Genomic DNA, 20,788 nt, shown 5'->3' with positions numbered 1-20,788 from the left:
TTAAATGTCATTCGGAGGGGTACCAGCATTCCAAACGTTCCGCAGGTCAGAACCGTGTCAGAGTTAGTTTGAGAGAGGTAGAAGATGGGGGTAAGTATAAGCTTCACTTCAGCACCACCTTGAGTGTATGTGGGAGGAGGGGGTGTATAATGAGTCGCATGACTAAAGAGTTCCCGCTCTCATTCTTTCAGAAAGCTTACATGCTTCAGGGACATCTCAAACTCATGTCTCATACACTTTCCATGTGTTGTGGAAAACATGCTCTTGTTTCCTAGACAGCTATTAAGTCATGTCTTATACTTTATAATGACTTTCAAAAGCCATTATAAATACTGCATGTTGTATTATACACATTATACTCATTTCTATATATATGCCAAATTTAATATACTGCCTGAAATAGGAATGCACCAATTCTACCTTTCCGATAGTGATACCTGATCCTTAAGTATTTATACCATCCCAAAGTGACAGTCATATTTCTGTTACTCTGAACAGTTATGCTAAGTTAAAATTATCTGGTTTTCAAAGAACACATATGATGAATTACTTAAATATTTTAGGCAAATTTACCCCCCCCCCCCCCCCCAACTTTTTGCTGTTTCAAAATAGCAAAAATAGACAAGAGCCAGAAGCAAACTACTAAACTACTAAATTTTTCAGCAAGAACACAAGAAAGTTATATTTTTCTAATGATTCTCAAAACAGGAAAGAAGTTCTTTATTAATAATACACAGCCAACCACCACTCCAGAGTCTGGTAAATCATCCTGAAAGTCAGACATGCTGATTTGCCTTTTAACCATCCTAAAAGCAGTTCTCCTTAAATTATGTATCATCCATACCAAACCTTGCCTGCCACTGTTTCTGTTAACTGCATATTTACTGTACTAATATATATGTTGTTGAGGATGGTATATATGTCGATTTGCATCACTTGGCCTTTCCTAACAAGTAAAACTGGCAGTTAACTTAAAGCTTAAATCTTGTTAAAATTGCACAAAAGGAAGTATTCTTTATACTTTTTAATGTTTAGAGACCAGTTCATATTCTGCATAATAACACAAATCAAGGACTTCTTAAAGGTTTAAGAAAGAAATTCTTAAAGGTTTGTGTGCCTTTGTTTATGTTTTATCGTTAAAGACAGTCTTCCATGTCAAAAACAAACTATAACGCACTTGCACGAATGGCATTTACAGATTGAATACCCCCATTTTTCTTGAATAGAGCAACTCATGTGTAACGTTATGTTCCATGTACAACTTTTTTCATGTAATTTCAACATCTCCATCTGAATAAAGATTTTTTTTTTTTATTGAACGCTTCGTAGTCCAGGATTGACCTTAATTTTTTTTCCACAAAATCCAGTGAATTCAGAGTACAAACCTTACAGTGAGACAGTTACACAGTGTTTCACTTAAAAGAGCCAACCTACCTATAAAACATATAAATATGAAACCACATCCGCTCTGTTAACGAAACCTCTGCCTGCTGTGGTTTGCGCATCTGCCCATGTTCTTTTCCACTTTACATCAATAACATGACACTACTACCAGAAACACAGTTTGAACTTAATTTTTATTTTAACACAGTTAGTTCTGACCCTGCAATTTAATGTAATTGGCAAAGAGACCCATATTGCAAAATAATGGCACTCAAAGCAAAGGTCTTCAAGTAGTACTCTACTACATGTACACATAACCAGTGAAGCCAGCACATAAGACAAAACACCAGCCAAAAGAAAATAGACTTCAAAATAGAGGGCAGGCAAATGTTGCAAAATGGCACTTTGGTACATTTTTTGCATTAACATTACTTTGTATTTAAAGTATCTGTTTGAATGAACAAAATCTGTGAAAGAGGTCAATATCACACAAAGTCTTTCCCTTTTGCAATTTAATTACAGTGCTGGTTTAAACACCGAGCTGTAACAGGTCAGTTTAACTTGAATTATCCCACAAACCATGGTTGAAGTGGCAGACTGTGTGAATTCCCTCTACCCTGACAAAACCTTCTCAAGTAATCATTAACTTGGTGATTTACACAAGGTCCCCCTACCACACACACACACAATTGTACTGCTGTCTTAGTGAAGGTAGCCCCTCTACTTACCATGTTAAAAAGTTTTAGTTTTTAAATGCATAACTTTTACTCACACATGTTTACATCTGGGAGTTTTCAGGGTTAAAAAGGGTGTATTTATTTCAAAACATTGTAGCCTTTCCAACATTTTCAATAATGTTCTCCTTTTCTAGAATAATACAACCAGTATTGCCTCAACTACAGGTGGTAAACACAACACGGAAAACAAATCACAAGCATTGCTGGCCTTTTCGTATTTGCTAACAGCTGTTAGCCACCATTATCTACCAGATAATGACTACATTACAACATAGACTACATTACAACATAGTACAAATGACAAAGTAAAGCTGCCGGAAAGTGAACAGTTACTCAGTTAACCACTCTGTACAGCTATGGTGAGTAGAAAAGCATATCCAGATGCACAACACATGCACAGTAGCTAAATATCATGCTGGCTTCCACTTCTGTCATCCAAGGACAGAAAAGGAGAAGTTCACAAAAACTAAACTGTTGAGCATGAGGCAAAAAAATATAATGAGACACATTGGTAGAGTCAGTATCTGATCCAAAAATACTAATATAGCATACCTTTATGAAGTCTCCGTTTATCCAATCCTACAGTGTTGAGCTGTCTTTCCACAGAAATGAAAAAAAAACGAAAGCATGATTTTCTACAGAACAATATCAGCCTATTGGAAATTAAAATGATTGCATTTCTATAAAGCACTAAAAAGGTTTAGTAACAAGTACCCCAACACATCAAATATCCCTGTTGTCTTGTCAGAAGACCAGTCAGCTGGTTCACACACTGATCAAAAGAAACACAACTCACTCAAATTAAGGGTCCAAGGCTCAAAGCAAACAAAATGATTCCTGCTGCCTTCTAATCCACCTCAGAAGTTTATGCTTTGGGGGTCATAAATACAGCAGGATTTCTTTTTAAGTGGGTTTTGGTTGGAATTTTCTAAAATGGCTTTAAGGCATTATAAGACATCTTTACCTCAAAAGAGGATGTACTACAACAGCAGAAGACCAAAAGGTTCCACTTTTTTCAGCCAAGAAAAGCAACCACTCTTTCCTGTTATATTTTATAATTTATATTTTATAACCTTTATATGAAATTGCATTATATGAAATTCAATACAGAAAAAATACTTGGGGGGGATAGTAGCGAAGTCAGAATATTTATTATTTTAAAATATAATAATGTAATCCTGTCCACATCCAACATTTCTGTCAGGAAAGATATGGGTATGCTGTCAGATCTCAAATTTAGAATCAAAATTCTAAAAATCAGATAGGGACAGTTTTTGGTGGTGCACCAGTCCTTTCAACACTCAGTGAATCATTTTAACACAAAAACAGTTCTACTGGAGAGTGTAACCTTTGAAAATAAATATGGTTCTGTAGTATGACTGCAACAATTACTGGTCATCATAATCACTTATGTTTACTATAGAAGTGTGACAAAGTCCTGGGGGCATAAATGCAAAGGGGAAGAGGTACACTGACTCAATCAGATCAAACAAATACATTTGACTATGCTATTAACCCCAAGTTTTCTGTTTGTGTTTTAAATGCCCCTTCCTACACGAAAAAAGTGCAATGTATATGAACATAGTACAAATAACAAACAAAGTACCTGATGTTGGAGATCAATGTAACTTCAATGCATTAACATAATCATTTAAGATACGGGAATTCACAGGTGTGCAGAATTGAGAAGGTGAGGTAAAACGTGATTTGGAACAGGAGCCATGCTCGCTCACAGAAAGCAGTGATTAAGAGGATGGCAGAAATTGTCGCAGACTACAAAAATAAGTCGACAACCAAAATAATCATTAGTTACAGACAGACATATATGGAGTACTAGAGAGACAGACTTGATCAAAATTAGGAGTACTGCTCTACCAAAAAAGTGACCTCAGTAGAAATTGAAGTGTTCTTTAAACACCACATTTATGCAAAAGTACTAAATATTTCAACATTTTTTACACTTAAGTATTGAAAGTACTAAACTGAGTATTTATTACTCAAGTACTGAAAGTAAAAGTACAAGTACTGTGTTGTGGAGTTATTACAGAAAGCAGTCAAAAGTTTGCAGAGTAAAAAGCAGAATGGGCGGCCTTGATCGCTTGATTCTCTTAAAGATGAATAGCTCATCATTCCAGGTGATGATGCAGAGCGTCTACACTCTGGCAGTGATGATATTGGTTTGGAATGATTCCTAACATTTTTATAATTGTAACGATTAACAATGCAGCACATAATGTATCGAAGCAAAAGTATTAAACAATAATACTCTAGTAGATACAGGTACAGCATTTTAGTAAGTTACTTAAGAACAGTAGTGAAGTATTTCTACTTCATTCCTCATGCATCTCTGGATGCAGACCTGTTACTAGTTAACAAAAAAAGGTCCCCAAAATGTAAAATGTCCCTGTTCTCCTGTCAGAAGTCCGTTAATTTGTCCCCGTTTGAATCAAAACAAACACTGAACACTCTCTCACTGGTTTTCCTCTCATTCAAATCAAGCTTCTCACTCTGAAACCCAGCACAGTCCTGTAGTACCTCATCAGATCTCGCAATATGAGACAGTATTAAATGAAGACTGTGAGCTCAGGCTGTTCCCTGGCTCATCAGCAGCTCTTCAGTCAGATAGATGAATGGAGCGGACTGTTATCCGCTGATCAGCGAGTCTGAGCAGAGCATTACAAACTCGGCTTTCATAATATAATTAAACCTGAGGCTCCCGGCGAGCGAAGAGCCTCAAAACTCAGAGAAACCAGTATAAAAGCTTCTGAAACTTCTTCAAACACTCGAGCTTTACTCGAGGAAACGAGAGAAGTCAGAGTAAAAGCGAGCGGCCATGTTGGTAAAAAACAAACAAAAAAACGTTAACTCTGTCCCAACCAAGAAACTCCACACTCCACAGCGGAGCGGCGGAAAGAGAGTCTGAAACCGGAGACTGGGCCGGATTTGCCGCTTTAATTTGCCTACAGTAAGCAGTAAAGTAGGAGTTTTCTCAGGAGTGAAGTTAGAAGCGCTGTGGGACTCACCGCCGCTGGTTTCCGCAGGTTGAGGTGAGTTAGCTCTACCAGCTACCAGCTGCTCCGGCATCCGACTGCTGCTGCTCACGCGGGGCTGCGAGCGGCGGCGGCGGCCCGGGGTCTCATTCCAAGCCGGGCAGAGGCGCTCTGAGCCCGGGCACAGGGCTGCTCTAACACCGGGAGCTCCGGGGGAGTGAGTACAAGGAGCGCAGACTCAACATGCTGGATCTCTCTCTCTCTCTCACACACTTACTTACTAACACACACACACACACACACACACACACACCAGGGGGAAGAAACATCAACAACCAACCCCCTTCTTTCTCTCTCGCTCTCTCTCTCTCTCTGGGTTGAATGCATGATTGCTAAAGCAGTAAAGAAATAGAGGGATAGAAAATAATAATGAAAATAATAACAAAAAAAAAAATATTTATATATATACAACTCTGTAAAAAGAGACAAATGCAAAGTTTTCTAAAAATCAGCATCTCTACATGCATGACAGCAATTCCATTCCAGTGTCAGTTGAATTCCAACCTATGTACACCTCATTCTACTTAATGTGCTTCTGATTAGGTGATCACCTTAACCAAATCTTATTTAACAAGGAAATGTATAAAAAAAAACACTGCTGTGGTCATCACAATCATCTTGCAATGGGACAAGCTGGATGGCAAAACAAGTGCTAGGAATAGCTCAAAGGTAATTGAAATTTAAAAAATAACTATTAACCATGCCAAAGGAGTTGAAAACAAAGTCTTGAATGAGGAAAAGAAGAACTCGATTCGAGGGTTAAATTGACTCTCCTCTGACCGGAATGACCGTCTTCTTCAAATGTCAGTCAGCAACCGCCGGATGACATCATGTGACCTACAAAAGGAATGGCAAACGGCAGTTGGGGTGCATGGCAAGAACACTTCATAACAGGCTCCTAGAGATTGGACCATAGAGGATTGGAGTAAGGTTATCTTCTCTGATGAGTCCAATTTTCAGCTTTGCCAAACACCTGGCGTCTAATGGTTAGACAGAGACCTGGAGAGAGCTAGGTCAATCAATGTGTGGATAAAGACCACCAGACCAAGACCCTGTCATGGCCAGCCCAATCTCCAGCCCTGAACCCCATTGAAAACCTCTGTAATGTTATCAAGAGGAAGATAGATAATCACAAGCTATCAAATAAAGCTGAACTGCTTGAATCTTTGCACCAGGAGTGACATAAGGTCACCCAAAAGTAGTGTAAGACTGGTGAAAAGTGCCAAGACGCATTGAAGCTATGATTAAAAAATCATGGTTATTCTTCCTTGTTTTATTAGCATAGTTGTTTCATTTTGCATTTTTTGTTTTTTGGTGTTGACCATTTCTCATTTTCTGCAAATAAATGCTAAATTTTGGTTTGGAATTTCAGAGACATGTTGTCTAAATGACAATATTTTATGTGGAATTTGGGAGATATGTATTTATAGAATACATTTTATAGAATAAAAGAACAATGTTCATTTTACTTAAACATATACCTATAAAGAGTAAAATCAGAGAAACTGATTTTGCAGTGGTCCCTTAGTTTTTCCAGAGCAATATATATACTAGCGCCTCTTAAAAATTTGAATATCATTGAAAAGTTTCTTTTGTTTCAGTAATTCAGTTTAAAATGTGAAACATATATATATGTATTATACATCTATATTTTATTATACATCTATTTTAAGAGTTTATATATAATTGGTAATGATTATGGCTTACAGACAATGAAAACACAAAAAATAGTTTTTCTGAAAATTAGAATATTACCCAACTGTTGTGCTTTTGGCAGTGTGGGCAGTGTGCCAAGTCCTGCTGGAAATTTAAATCTGCATCTCCATAAAAGTTGTCAGCAGAGGGAAGCTTGAAGTGCTGTAAGGTTTTGGACTTGATGGAACACAGTGGACCAACAGCAGCAGATGACATGACTCTCCAAAACCTCACTGACCATCAGTAAATTTTACATTTCATTTGTAAATCATGGGACCAAAGTCTGGAGGAAGAGTGGAGAGACACACAGTCCAAACTGCTTGAGGTCTAGTGTGAAGTTTCCACAATCAGTGATGGTTTGGAGAGACACATCATGTGTGTAATACATCTATATAATATACGAGTTTCTCATTTCGAACTGAATTACTGAAATAAAGTATCTTTCCAATGATATTCAATTTTTTTGAGAGAGAGAGAGATAGTTGATAAGAGTAATACTCACTCGAGCCTAATGCTGTATGGCAGGGGTGTCCAAACTACGGTCCATTTGTGGCCCGTTTCCTTTTTTGAAGTGGCCCGCAAGGTATTTTAGAAATTAAATAAAAGTTGGTCCGCAGGTTTTTATAATGTGAGATTTAAAGTTTAAATGCTAGGTGTCAGAAAGGGTCGAGAATGCATGGTTGTGGCGCAGAAAATGGGCCAAAGAGTCTAAAAGCAGCGAGAGTGCTCAGTTGTAGAGCGGAAAACGGGCCAAAGAGTCTAAAAATAGAGAAAAGTATTGGGAGTCCTGCTCATTCACTGTTTCATCTGAAATTATATTAAACACCAGTATTCGATTGCATTCAGCAGCAAGAGCATTAGTTAGGTCAGTATGTTGGACCACCATCACCCATTTCACCCTCAACTGCCCAACCCATCCTGGTACCAGAAGTACTGGATAGAGTTTAATTATTCCAGAGAACATAGTTCCACATTTCCACTGCTCCACAGCTCAATACTGGGGGCTTTATACCCCTCTATCCCAGAACTGGCATTAGACATGGTATCAAAATGGTTATGCTTTTCTGCTCCAGAGAGTCCTATTCTATTGACTGTACTTCTCTAAGGGGATTAGACAAGCTGTGCATGTCTGCAGTGGGTGCAACTGAGCAAATAGTATTTTGCTATGCCTTTATTAGATGCGGTATCCAAAAACATTTGGAAATAGAGTGTGAGTAGGATTTTTTTATGGTATCAGTAGTTATGCTGGATACTGACCTTGGTGTTTACAGTATATTGGAGCAATACAGAAAATGAGCAAGACTACAACTCCATGCAGTAAATTATACCTTTAGGAGTGATGAAACTTACAGTACCTCACCTCACAGGTGCTCTCACCTGTCTGATCTGAATGCAATCAAATCATTCACGAAGAGTAGAGAACACAACTAAAAAAAGAGGGATAAACACTAAAAGTACAGGTGTCCAAAAACTGTAGTGTTACAGTTCAAGCAAGTGTGTTAGTCATTTTGAGATGCTATAGGTACAGTGTGTGTGTGCCGAGCTACATTCATTACATTCCACACAGTCATGACACTGTGAACTCTTTTCCTTTTATGAGGGTCTCTCTCTCTCTCTCTCTCTCTCTCTCTCTCTCTCTCTCTCTCTCTCTCTCTCTCTCTCTCTCTCTCTCTCTCTCTCTCTCTCTCTCTCTCTCTCTCTCTCTCTCTCTCTCTCTCTCTCTCTCTCTCTCTCTCTCTCTCTCTCTCTCTCTCTCTCTCTGTGTTTCTCTCTCTCTCACACACACACACAGACACTATAGTAAGGTCACAGATAGTGGATCATTAACTAAACTTCAGTGGTGAGCCAAAACAAAAGTGTGTGTTCCTGTTCATGTGTGAGAGAGCAAGACACTGAGAAAGTGAAAGAAGCAGTGTGTGTGTGTGTGTGTGTATGTGTGTGTTTGTGAGGTTCCTAAATTACACACAGGCTGTGCAGACGCTGCAGAAACAGGAAGCCTTATTTGGTGTTTTAACAGTGAACTATAAAGACGCTTCTGCAGCGCCATCTGGTGGACAGAAGCAGAAACTTCCATCTGTCCATTCCAATGACTGTATATAAAGATCCAGCTATCCATCTTCACATTCTCGTCTTGATCATGGTTTCAGTGTTTCCAGAGCCCACCTAAAATAAGTTTGTGTAAGGCAGGAATGTTCTGTACTCCAGAGGTAATTAAACGTCAAATTCCATCGTTTTTTTCATTCATTTTAAAACGTCTGTTTGTCATCTCTAGTCTGAGTGAATGTCATGTAAGCTGTTTTTTTTTTGTGAAAAATGTGCTTCTTTAGTCCAGTGGAGAATTGGGCTCTCGCTAATGAATATTTATACATGCAAACATATTGCCTCTGATTGGCTAACAGCACTGTGAGGCAGCCAGACGGACAACAGTTAAAAACATTTTTTACATTACTTTATCGGTCTTTATATGTTATGTCATATGTCATATGTTACTTTACAACATATACTGTAATGCCTTGCTAAGTGCAGTTCAGCCACTGATCTAGACTTAGCTGATGTGATATTTGCACAAATATGTTGTTTCTAGCGCTGTTAGCTCCTATCTGACGAGGCATGAATTTTAGCGGGACGACACCTTTAAACTCTTCTTTTAAACAAGGCCAGGATGTGTTAGGATGTGCTTTTGTGGTTCACTTGTCAGGTCTGTAGCCTTATCCTTCTAAACAAGTGCTGTAAGATGTTGTAAAGGTTTTTTTTTGACATGTACTATATTGCTAAAAGCTTTCAATGTTTTCAAGATTTCAATGGCTACATATGCATAAAACTATGCACCTGGGCATGCAGACTGCTTCTACAAACATCAGTGAAAGCATGGTTCGCTCTCAGGAGCTCAGTGAGTTACAGCGTGGTATCGTGATAGGAATGCTACCTCTGCAACAAGTCCAGTTGTAAAATTTCCTCACTACCAAATATTCCACAGCCAGCTGTCAGAGCTGTTATAACAAAGTGGAAGCGTGTGGGAACCACAGGGTCAGCAAATCCCTTTTTTCTGCAATCGCTACAGGCCTCCAAACTTCAAAAAGATTGTGTTATATGATTGTGTTGGATTGTGTCTAACATACTAACAACTCTAACCTCATTTCCTTCTTCCCCTCCTTACATCTTATATCCAACTATTTTCCTTTGGCCTGTAATGTAATATAATGTAACATATTGTTTTCTTTTTTTGCATGATACAGCTTTAGCCTACATGGACAATAAATTCTGGAAGTGTTCCTGAGCCTATTCTGGGATTTCCAGAACAGAATCGTGCCAGTTCATTTTGGGTGCCAACTGAGGGCCCAAGGGTCACCAGCATTTAAAATTAACCATCAATCTTGTCCCTTGTGCAAAGGGATGTTTTAAGATTATTAGAGTCTGGTATTAGTTTTAGTATTAGTTTAAGCTGTGGATATTACTGTATGTAATGTTTATGGTGGGATATCCACAATTATGGCAATTTTACATTAAAGAACCTTTTTTTCTGAAATTGTGCAACAAATTTCAGATGCAGTTTTACACAAGATTGGGGAATCTCAGCCCATCTTTGCTTCTGAGAGACTGTGCCTCTCTAAAAAGCTCCTTTGTCATACCCAATTTGAGTCACTATTCCAGCCATTTGTTGCCCTTGTCCCAGCATTTATCTCACAACAACATTAGGGCTGCAACAAATTATTATTTTGGTAATCAACTAATGTGATGATTATTTTTTTCGATTAGTCGATTAGCCAGTGGGTATTTCTTTACTTTTGGAGTCGATAATATTAAATAATTGTTGCAGCCCTAAACAACATGTACCCTTCCAACATAAAAAATCTACTATGATAAAACATTAAATAGTGCATTTGATAATAATTTCTGTTTTAGTCCATGCACCACCACTCTGAACAATTCTGATTCAGTATGTTTCTCCAGAACAAAGTGTTTTATACCAAAAAAACACATAATGTTTTGAGAAGTTTTGATCACGTTTTCCTTTTAATACATAATAAATGAACCCAGGTGAACCCAGACTGGGGAACTATTTGTCCAGCAGAGGGCAGCAGTGGCACAGAGAAAGACAGCAAGCCTGAAGCTGGACTGCGCATGCGGCCTCTATCAGCACACAGCAGCACTGACACACACAACTGTCCAAATCTGTGCGAGAAGGACCTTTAGGTGACCTTGTGAGTGGATTTATATTTGTCAGAGAATTCTGACTTACTGAAGTCTGTATGATATTTGGGGTCATGTTGTCTCTTTAAAACCAGAGACAGTTTTAACCTTTAACCTGGTTAAAAGAGAAAAAACATTGAATGTTTAACCTGAGATAATTATTAGATAATTATTGGATTATTTAATAGCAGTGGAATAATGCATGCAGTGTTTTGGCTCATGATGGTGTGGGATGCGTTCTTATTTTTGGAAAATTAACAGCATCTGTATAATCAGGTTTTCAAGTGATTATGCAAATGCTTTGTCTCCATTATTAATGGACTGCGTTGTGGAAGAATTTCACCCATGTGAATCAGTAGTGGTGGGAGGGACAGAGCAAAATATACACACACTAAATAAACAAATAAACGAATAGTAAACGTGGTGATGCTGCGGAATGAAGAGCAGCCGAGGGGGAAGGGGGTTGTCATGGAAACAGATGGATTTCTGTTCCCATTCCCACCGTGGCAGCTCAGCTTCCCTTCAGATTCCAGCAAGAGCTTCTTCTAACCATCTCTCTCTCTGTCTCTCTCTCTCTCTCTCTCTCTCTCTCTCTCTCTCTCCCATTATCTCTGATGATCTTCTCCCTCATCCGGCCCCCCTCTCCACTTCTTCTTGTGCTCTTCTCCTTCAGCAGCTACAGTAGTGACTCAGATTCTGGTGTAAACAGACCCAGTCTAAGCCTTCACACACAGGCCTAAAATTCTCCAACTGCACAGTCCAGTGTTTCTGCTCCAGCCAGCAAACACCACATTCAGCTGATAAGCCAATAGCAAACCTTCCATTATCTGAATCAAGTCGGATTCTCTGCTGAAAAAAATACAAGATGTTGTTTGAATTTGATGGTTTAGCTTGTCCATAAGCATGATCAACCTAATCAAACTAGATCTCCAGTATTACCAAAAAAAAACAAGCTTGCTGAGCAACATGATCTGCAAGTCCAAGCTGGTCAACCAGCATGACCAACTATGGCAAGAATCAAATGCATGCTGCTAGAAATTGGATGCTTGCTTGCTTTCAGAATTATCGTCTATTGCTATCAAGCATCGTCATGGTGATGTGCGCATGTGCAATAATAGTCACATCGCAGGACGTGTGATGTCACCTAAGGCAATTAAATCAAACACATCCTGTTGCAATGTTTTGATTCTTGAGACAAGAAGTAGATACACAGCGTTGTCTCTGTGTCTGCGTGAGTGATAGGCTGCTGCTGCCTAAGAAGCATGAGGGGGAGCGGGCGTGAACATGAGGTAACTGCATGGCCTCCCCATTGGCACCTGGTTGTAAACAGCCTGACAGCCTTTTGAAAGCTGTGCACCTCAGTTCAGCACAGTTTTGCGCAGATATTTTCAGCTACAGCTGAATTCACGTTTTTTTATTTCACTTTTAAAAGGCCATTTAAATGCCCGAGTAAAGGAACAATTATTGTTGTTTTGATGTTTCCCTCAGGTTTTGAGTGCTCAGCTGACTCTAAAGCTGAATCAGCTCGACAGTGTGCCGGTGGGGGCGGGGCTGGTGACTTGATGGGTCCTGCATTGTTTAATATTGATACATATCACCGAAACAAAAACATTGCAATGTAATTTTTTTTCCAATATCGTGCAGCACTAATGTTTGTTGAAGCAAAGGTGCTTGGTTTTATACATGGGCCAATATGTTGAGTTTTATTAAGTAGAGCCATGACCGCATTCATTGTGATGCCAGATAAGCAGCTGATGGCCTAAAAATTCATTTGTTTGTTTGTTTTTCCAGGTAAAGTTCCATTGACAGCGATATCTCTTTCTCAAGGTAGTTCAGGCTTACACACACATACTCACACACGTACAAAGACATGTCCCACTTACACTAAGCTTGTCACTCACAAAGTGTGTGTTTACAGCAACCTGACCCACTCAGCTTTTACTGAGCGCTCCCCACGCGATGCTCATCAGTGCGATGCTCCATGAAAGGGAAGTGACCCTGTGTGGAGGTTAAAGAGAACATGCCCCCATCCACCCCCGCCGATTAACCGTAATGAGAGATTGTATGTGTGAGTGTGTGTTTGTGTGGGTGTTAATTATTAATGGGCGGATCCAAATACCTGATTCAGCTCTGCGAGGCCTGACGAGAGATAGAGATATTGTCTTACTGCGGCCTCTAGACTGGCATGCCTCACACAACACAGTCATTTGACCTCAAAGCATCTAAAGTACAGAAACAATAGTCTGTGGAAATGTCTTTAAAACATAGATAATGAGTTTAGAAATGTAATTCTGGACATGGCATGCTTTGCAGGCATTAAAAGTCAATGTGAGTCTTAGTATGTCATTAATTTAATTTTTAAGCATTGTTTCTCATTCACTCACCTTTCGCCATTCCATACACATGCCAAAGGTCATGGGATAGCACAATGTAAATTGGTCATGAATGTTTCTTCAGGGAACGGCTTGGTAATGCCCACACCTGTATAAGCTGTGAGGTGTTATCTTGTGAGTAAGGTTAAATGCTGGCCAGTGTGCTTCTTGCAAAGCGTGAATTACAATAAGAATTTTGGAAGTTTGAGTAAGGTCTGATAGTGGGGGTCAGATGGATGGTGCATTTTAATCCTAAAGTCTTGTGGGCATTTAACATTCCTCTATAGATTTGTCCAAGCGACTCACATGCACAAATAACATGTACATGTGCGGCATTCTTTAGTTTCAGTGGGACATAGCAAAAGTCATCGGACAAGATACTACATCCTACCCCATGTGTTTTGTCACATGTCATTGAGTGGAAACAGTATGTGCTAGTTTCTGGGTCATTTTCATACATAAGGTGCACCAAATTGTAAGGTGCATTATGCAAATCTAGTAAGGAACAGGGGTGTCACCATTTTTTTTTTCATTCTAATTCAGTATGTCTCGCCACTGGCTGGTTGGTGGGGGGGGGGGGGCTAAGCTAAGTAAACAAAACTAACTCCTAAAAAAGTGCTAATTACCTAAGGGTGCTGCAGCAGTGCACCAGATCTGATTAAAACCTTTGTACATTTGGTGGTTTTAGACATATTAACACAAACAAAAATGCATTGCTAATAACATTAGTAGCAACCCTCTTGGACAAGTGTGGACTTTGTAAATTATGGTTAATCACTGGGATGTAAGATTCTGTTACAAGCTTACAGCTAAGCAACCTTCATTAATCCATTTTTTGTGACCAGTGACCTTTAGAAGTAACAGTGGACAGTGAAAGTAATTTAAAATGATGTTCTAATAAAATAATATTAAATAAATAAGGGACACCAGTAAATCCAGCTGCAGTACATGACAGCCTGAAAGCCTCTCTGAATGCCAGACATTAAGCTGACCATTCATCAGCCTGACAGTTTACTTCATCAGCTTATGTGGTGAAGAGTCAGGGGTGGAAAATGAGGAGATGCTTTACTGACAGCTATTCTTTCCTGAAGACAAAGCCTTTAATGCAGCATTAGTGAGCAGAATCTGTCATATTAGCAGCATTTAAAAAAAATGAAAATCAATATTATTTCAATTACTTGGAGATTACAAGGAGAACAATAAACAATACATTTCCAGTGTTATTAGTAGTGTTGTACTCGGCCTCGTATTGGACTCGAGCTTGTTTGAAATTGTTCTTGTCTTGGTTTTGGAGTGAGGTGGACTCTGAGACTGTGGACGAGACTGGCCGAGTCAGAGTCCTCTGTCTGAGGTGAAGTTCATTAAAAACTGAACCTTTTTTCTATCGTTACTGAACATCAACAATTCATTCAAACAGACCGAAAGGTTGTGTGAATCATTGTGAGCTCGGGGACCACGATTCATTTTTCCAGACACCTAGAAAGAAAGCACAAGAAGAAGTAAGTGCAAACCAGCGAGATAACCAACTTAAGCAGTGGGCTAGCTAACTGTAGCGACGAGCTAACTAAAATACTAATGTTATTGGGGAGAGAACTAAAGTTAGCAACAAGCTAGCTAACTGTAGCGACGAGCTAACTAAAATACTAATGTTATTGGGGAGAGAACTAAAGTTAGCAACAAGCTAGCTAACTGTAGCGACGAGCTAACTAAAATACTAATGTTATTGGGGAGAGAACTAAAGTTAGCAACAAGCTAGCTAACTGTAGCGACGAGCTAACTAAAATACTAATGTTATAGGGAGAGAACTAAAGTTATTTACAAGCTAGCTAACCGTAGCAACAAGCTAACTACAATGCTAATGTTATTGGGGAGAGAACTAAATTTAGCAACAAGCTAGCTAACCTTAGCGACAAGCTAACTATAATACTAATGTTCTCAGGAAAGAACTAAAGTTTTCTACGAGCTAGCTAACTGTAGCAACAAGCTAACTAAATACTAATGTTATTGAGGAGAGAACTAAAGTTAGCGACAAGCTAACTAAAATACTAATGTTATCAGGGAGAGAACTAACGTTAGCAATGGGCTAGCTAATCGTAGCAATGAGCGAACTAAAATACTAATGTTATCAAAAAGAGAACTAAAGTTGGCGACAAACTAGATAACATTAGTGACAAGCTAGCTAACCTAAGGGATGAGCTGTTTAAAGGGGAAAATTGTGATTGTTTTTTTTTTTTAAGTTTAGAATAAGAATGAATGGAATTTGAATTTAAACTTTTATTTTTAAATCGTAATCTGGTCTTGGTCTTGACTCGGACTAGGCTTTAGCAGTCATGTCTAGCAACACTAGTTTTTTTATTTTCTTTCAAGTTACTGGCTGTAGAAACTTTTGACTGAGATTCTGACCATTTTGTGAGTATAATGTTGTCATGTGACCACTAGATGGTATGGTCAGTGTCTCCATGCAAGGCGAAAGGGCCAAAAATTATTAAAAAAAAATGTAAGTAACATGGAGCAGAGAAGCAGAAATGTAATGTCTGCATGGATATAAAAAAAAGACAAGATCACCTTCCCAAAAGAGATGTTTTCCTTCCATTTATTAACAGCGAGCTCATCCTTTAATTCAGTAATTCAGAGATATCTTACAGTCTTTTAGCCAGTAACACACAATTTTAAACACACACAGTCCTTATGCATAAACAGAACTTCATCTACCTATACAGTTACAGTCAGGGAGGCGGGCTGTCGGCTGGAGTGTATGGCTGATTCAGTCAGGTGTGTGAAAGCTGTGTGTGTGAAGTATCTCTGGATGTGTTCAGTAGTCAGAGCAAGTTTCTCTTTTGTGTGTGTATGCTGTCCAGTCTTTAGTCATGCGTCTAGTCATGTTGTCGCATTGCTTTGGGTTTGAGCAGCAATGTAAAGGTCTAAGCTGAGCTGAAACGAACCCCACATAGAATTAGAAAAGGTAGAACAGATCCTCCTGTTCCAGGAGTCACCAGTCGGTTCCATAAAGAGCCACTGCAGGTTTTCATTCTGACAACAGATACCTGATCCACTGTCTGAAGACTGGAAATAGTGTTTGGAATAACACTGGCTGCTTCGCTGATCTTGGGAGACTCCAAATGAGGTCACCATGGTTTACATGTAAAACGTATACTGATACAACAGGAGGATTTTAAGAGCCATACCACAGAAGAACCTCTAATAGTTCCCTACATAATAATTGGTGCCACTTTATGATAGTTCTTTATAATCTTTGCAAAGCATCTTACTGAATAAACTTTACAAAATACTGTATTTTTTTTGCACTATAGAGTGTACTTCAAATCCTTTAATTTTCCTCGGAATCATCAGTGCGCCTTATAATCCTTATAAATGAATTTTACCAGTCAGTTTGTAAGGAGCAGTTAAACCGTTCTGCTGAAGTGCAGCATTCTCCAGCAGTCTTAGCATTAGCCATTAACCACGCTAAGCGCTAGCTTTTAAGATTTCAGTGGTGAGTATTATCAGCCTGTAGCCTGCTGCTAACCCTGGTTAGCACTACCGGAGCAGCATTAGCCGCTAACCACAGCGATAGCTCTTTTGCCATTCAGAGGCGAGTATATCTGACTGTAGTCTGCGTGTTTACTATGGTAAAACAAGCTATGTGGTATGAACCGCTAGCTAATATCGCCCTGTCTTACCCAAGCACTCAGGGTTCCTCAGTGTAGCGCTGTCGGAAGGCTAACGATTAGCGGCCAATGCTAATGCTCCAACTTCAGTGGAAATCTGTAAATCTAAGCTTGTTGTCATTAAACGGAAGCACTTTACTCACCCAAATAAGCAGGTTTCAGGACAGAAATCTGTGTAGATTCACACCCAGTGCTTGTTTGACTTGTCTGAAAAGTTTTTTACAGATTTTTTTTTACAGTTTTACTTAGCTTAGCTTTCCTGCTGAATTAGAAAAAAAACATGGTGACACCCCTGTTCCTATTACTAGTTACTAGTGTTACATAAAATGCACCTTATAATCCTGTGTACCTTATAGTGCAAAAAATACAGTAACACTTTACAACAATTATTCTTTACGAACCTTGGGAAACACCTTTATAGTAAAATAGTTTATGGTGTAAGTTTTTGGAAACAATGTGTACCACCTTACAGGTACCACTTCAAAACAATGGTTCTTTGGGAGCCATAGATATCACTTCAAATCAAGATCCTTTCCAATAATTACAGCTGCAAACTAGTAATTATAGTAAAGTGGTACCACAGTGACTAAAGTACCAAGACTAATTTGAAAGAGTCTTAGAATTAGACGATTTCCAGAAAATAGCAAATAGAAACTGTTCATGAATATCTAAAATGTAGCTATTTAATGGTTATAAATGAGATCATAAACTAATTTAGGAATTTCATATACACTCTGTGGTTTATAAGATGTGATGTTTAAAAACATGGATGAATGTGGGCTCTTCTTGCTATTTTTAAATGCTAAACTTTGGGGAAATGATGACTTATGAAAATGGTTCCTAAAAGAACTATCAAGTGGAAAGTTTTTAAAAAGAAAACCAAAACAAGGTTTTTCTATGATGTCTCTCTGAAAATCCTTTGTAGCACCTTATTCAACTTAAGAAAAAAGTTTAGCACTTTGTGTCATATTTGTATGATAATATATGTAGAGTGTGTCTATAAACTACCGGCATTTTGTAGCACAGTAGGGTTTCATAATAGAACCAAAAAGTGTTGATTCTAAGTTTCCATTCATTTGAGAACTGAGAACTCCAGAGTTCAAAAAGCTCTGGATCCATTTGAATTCCTCTGTAGTCATTTGTACCCATAAAAGTGACTTATATTCAACCACAGCAGCTCTATAACACCCTATCCACCCAAAGCTTACAGAGAAAAATCAGGGGCATCTTCGTCCAAATAGGTCATATAATTAAAGTGACATCTGGAGGAACTGAAGACTTTGTGGCAACCCACAAAGTCACATGTCAAGATGTTTGGTTAATTTGTCCATGATAATTATAAAACAGTTTATAAGTGGTTTATGTACTGAATATTATACTTTTATTGGCTCCAAAAACAAAATTTCAGCTCTCTACAGAATGTAAAGGAACTAGTTTCAAACATAATGGCCCACGTTTCTCTCTGGACTGGCTGTAGAAACTTTTGACTGGGATTCCCACCATCTTGTTTTCAATCACTGCAGAATTTTGGGAATCTAACAGCCCTACAGTAGTCTGTGCAGTTTGACTGGACTTATTTAGACATTTTGAACACAACAGCCTCTCATTAGGTTGAAAAGGACATTTGAGTGAAAAGCTTGTGCAACCTATCAAAATAGAGCTGCTCCAAAGGGACATACATATTTGGGGACGGTGCACTGAATGGTCAACTGGCACATTACAGTGAGTTCTTCTGTCCTATTATACTTATTTGTACCCATAGATCACATACTTAGTACTGCACCCTATGCAAAAATGGGTTCTTTGATAACCCTTTTTGGTGCTATATACTGTAGAACCAATTGTTTTAAAAGCTTTATACAGAAGCATGTGCAAAGGTTTCCACCAAATCCAATCCAAATGATTTTTGAGTTTTCGTGGTTCTTCATAGAACCACTCTAGAACACTCAGCCATTCTAGAACACTTATTTTTAAACCGTACTTCTACAGAACTGACCCAGCCGACAGAACTGAATCCAGACCCTGTTCCACAACCCTGAACCAAATCACTTGAACACACACACACACACACACAGTAAAACATGCAGGCCGATCTCAGGAGAAATAGAGTGAGTGACTTGTGGTGCACTCGTCTGTAGTCCTCCCATCTCTCCTTTCCGGCTCTTTTCTTTACAGTAGATCACACGGGGAAGTTAGTGTGAGCACACGCAGCTTGGCCAATCGCCTCGGTTCCGGCAAAATCCTCTTCCAGCTTCGGAAAAGAAGATTGTCCATCCTTACCAGGGTGCTTTCAGAATTATTTTCCCTAGAATAAGTCTTGGATTTTTTCCTTTTTTCAGCTGGAACTCATTGATAGGACCTGCAGTGCGTTTTCATGTTTTTTCCAGCACATCAGTAGTAAACATATTGAGGTCATTCAGTCGACTTAGCTTAAGTGTTAAGCTTAATAAAAAAAAAAGGCAGCAAAAAAACACAATCAACTAAATCCTGATGCTGGAAAAGGCAGAGACGAATCGATCTTGATTGATCCGTCTGCAGCAAGTGTTCAGAACCTCGTCAGGTCATAACCCAAATGAAAAAAAAAAGACCCTCGTCAGGTCATAACCCAAATGAAGGAAAAAAAGACGAGATAAGAAAAGAGACGAAAACAAATGGTTTGGACTGTCTGTCGCACTGCTTTCCTTACTGTTATTTCTGCCAGTCTTGTTTTAAAGGCCGCAGTATGTATCCCATACGGAGTCAAGTGTTATATAACCTTTCACAAAAAAAAAAAAAAAAAACAGAAAAAGAGGATGTTGGGGGCCGACCAGTCCTTGCTTCTTGCTCATCCCTCACTGGTGGAGTGCAGAAGGGATGCATTCCCTGGAGTCTCATTGGTGGGCTGTCGCTGTGGCAGCACTGTGGGGGTGTGGCAGGCTGTTGGACCCTGAGGATGCCAGAGAGAGTGTGGAGCTTGAGGAGGACACGGGTCGCTGAGCTTGGCACCTGAGCATAAAACAGAGATCATCACTGTAGCCTAATGCAGGTACAGTACACACATTAAGATTTACTGCAGTAACAGTCTCTACTTTGTATGCTATATTCACGATTTGTGAGGGGGGAAGGGGTTCTGAAACTTTTCCTAAAATGATCCACAAATGCAGGTCTGTCCAATCACTTCTTGAACCAAAGGTGCACAGTATGACCTGAACCAGACCCAGTAATTATCCTAATCACACCCTTAGGAAAGATTATGCGTCTCTGTGTTGAATCCCAACACAGCTAATCCTGGATTACTGCACGCATCCCACACCTCAACCATAATCCTAATTCCATCCAGCTAATCCACACTCTGCATGTATATTGCTACAGAGCTATAAAAGTGTCATACCTGTCAATCGGACCTGTGCAAGCAACTTATTACATTTCAGTAAGTATAGGCAGAAAGTTTGACTCTTGTTAACTTCAATCACTAATACCCCTTCTGTATAAACTGTTTTTCCCCCCAAACTCAAGGTGCCTAGCACGTAAAATATTCCTGTCCCATTCAAAACAGCTATATCCACAACAAATTCCTTAAACATTCCATGACCCAACAGAAGTCTAGAGTTATTAATTATATTCTAGTATATAATTAGTCTGTTTTACACTTATTTAAATGCAAATAATAAAGAATTACCTGTAGGACCGCACCTAATGATTATTTTTTTATT

At 39.0% G+C, this 20,788-nt stretch overlaps 2 protein-coding genes across 8 annotated transcripts in view; both read right to left on the bottom strand.

Moving 5' to 3' along the window:
• dtnba (dystrobrevin, beta a) overlaps positions 1-5,398 on the bottom strand; it is a 66,602-nt gene extending 61,204 nt beyond the window's left edge. For 4 of the 7 annotated variants that reach the window (XM_022683171.2, XM_049467057.1, XM_049467061.1 and 1 more), the window contains exon 1: positions 5,144-5,398. In XM_022683171.2, coding sequence (XP_022538892.2) covers positions 5,144-5,204 — 61 coding nt within the window. In that variant the 5' untranslated portion in view covers positions 5,205-5,398. Of the gene's footprint in view, positions 1-2,672; positions 2,717-5,143 lie in introns of all 7 variants that reach the window. The other 3 variants (XM_049467055.1, XM_049467064.1, XM_049467068.1) reach the window with 2 other exon arrangements.
• Positions 5,399-16,007: 10,609 nt separating this feature from the next.
• Positions 16,008-20,788, bottom strand: part of LOC103045204 (kinesin-like protein KIF3C) — a 40,359-nt gene continuing 35,578 nt past the window's right edge. The window contains exon 10 of the mRNA XM_049466998.1: positions 16,008-20,081. Within this exon, the coding sequence (XP_049322955.1) occupies positions 19,967-20,081 (115 nt within the window). The 3' untranslated portion in view covers positions 16,008-19,966. The remainder of the gene's footprint in view (positions 20,082-20,788) is intronic.

The sequence above is a fragment of the Astyanax mexicanus genome, chromosome 1 (genome assembly GCF_023375975.1).
Source record: "Astyanax mexicanus isolate ESR-SI-001 chromosome 1, AstMex3_surface, whole genome shotgun sequence".
NCBI classification, from domain to species: Eukaryota; Metazoa; Chordata; class Actinopteri; order Characiformes; family Acestrorhamphidae; genus Astyanax; species Astyanax mexicanus.
This window is presented reverse-complemented; position numbering and strand designations above follow the sequence as displayed.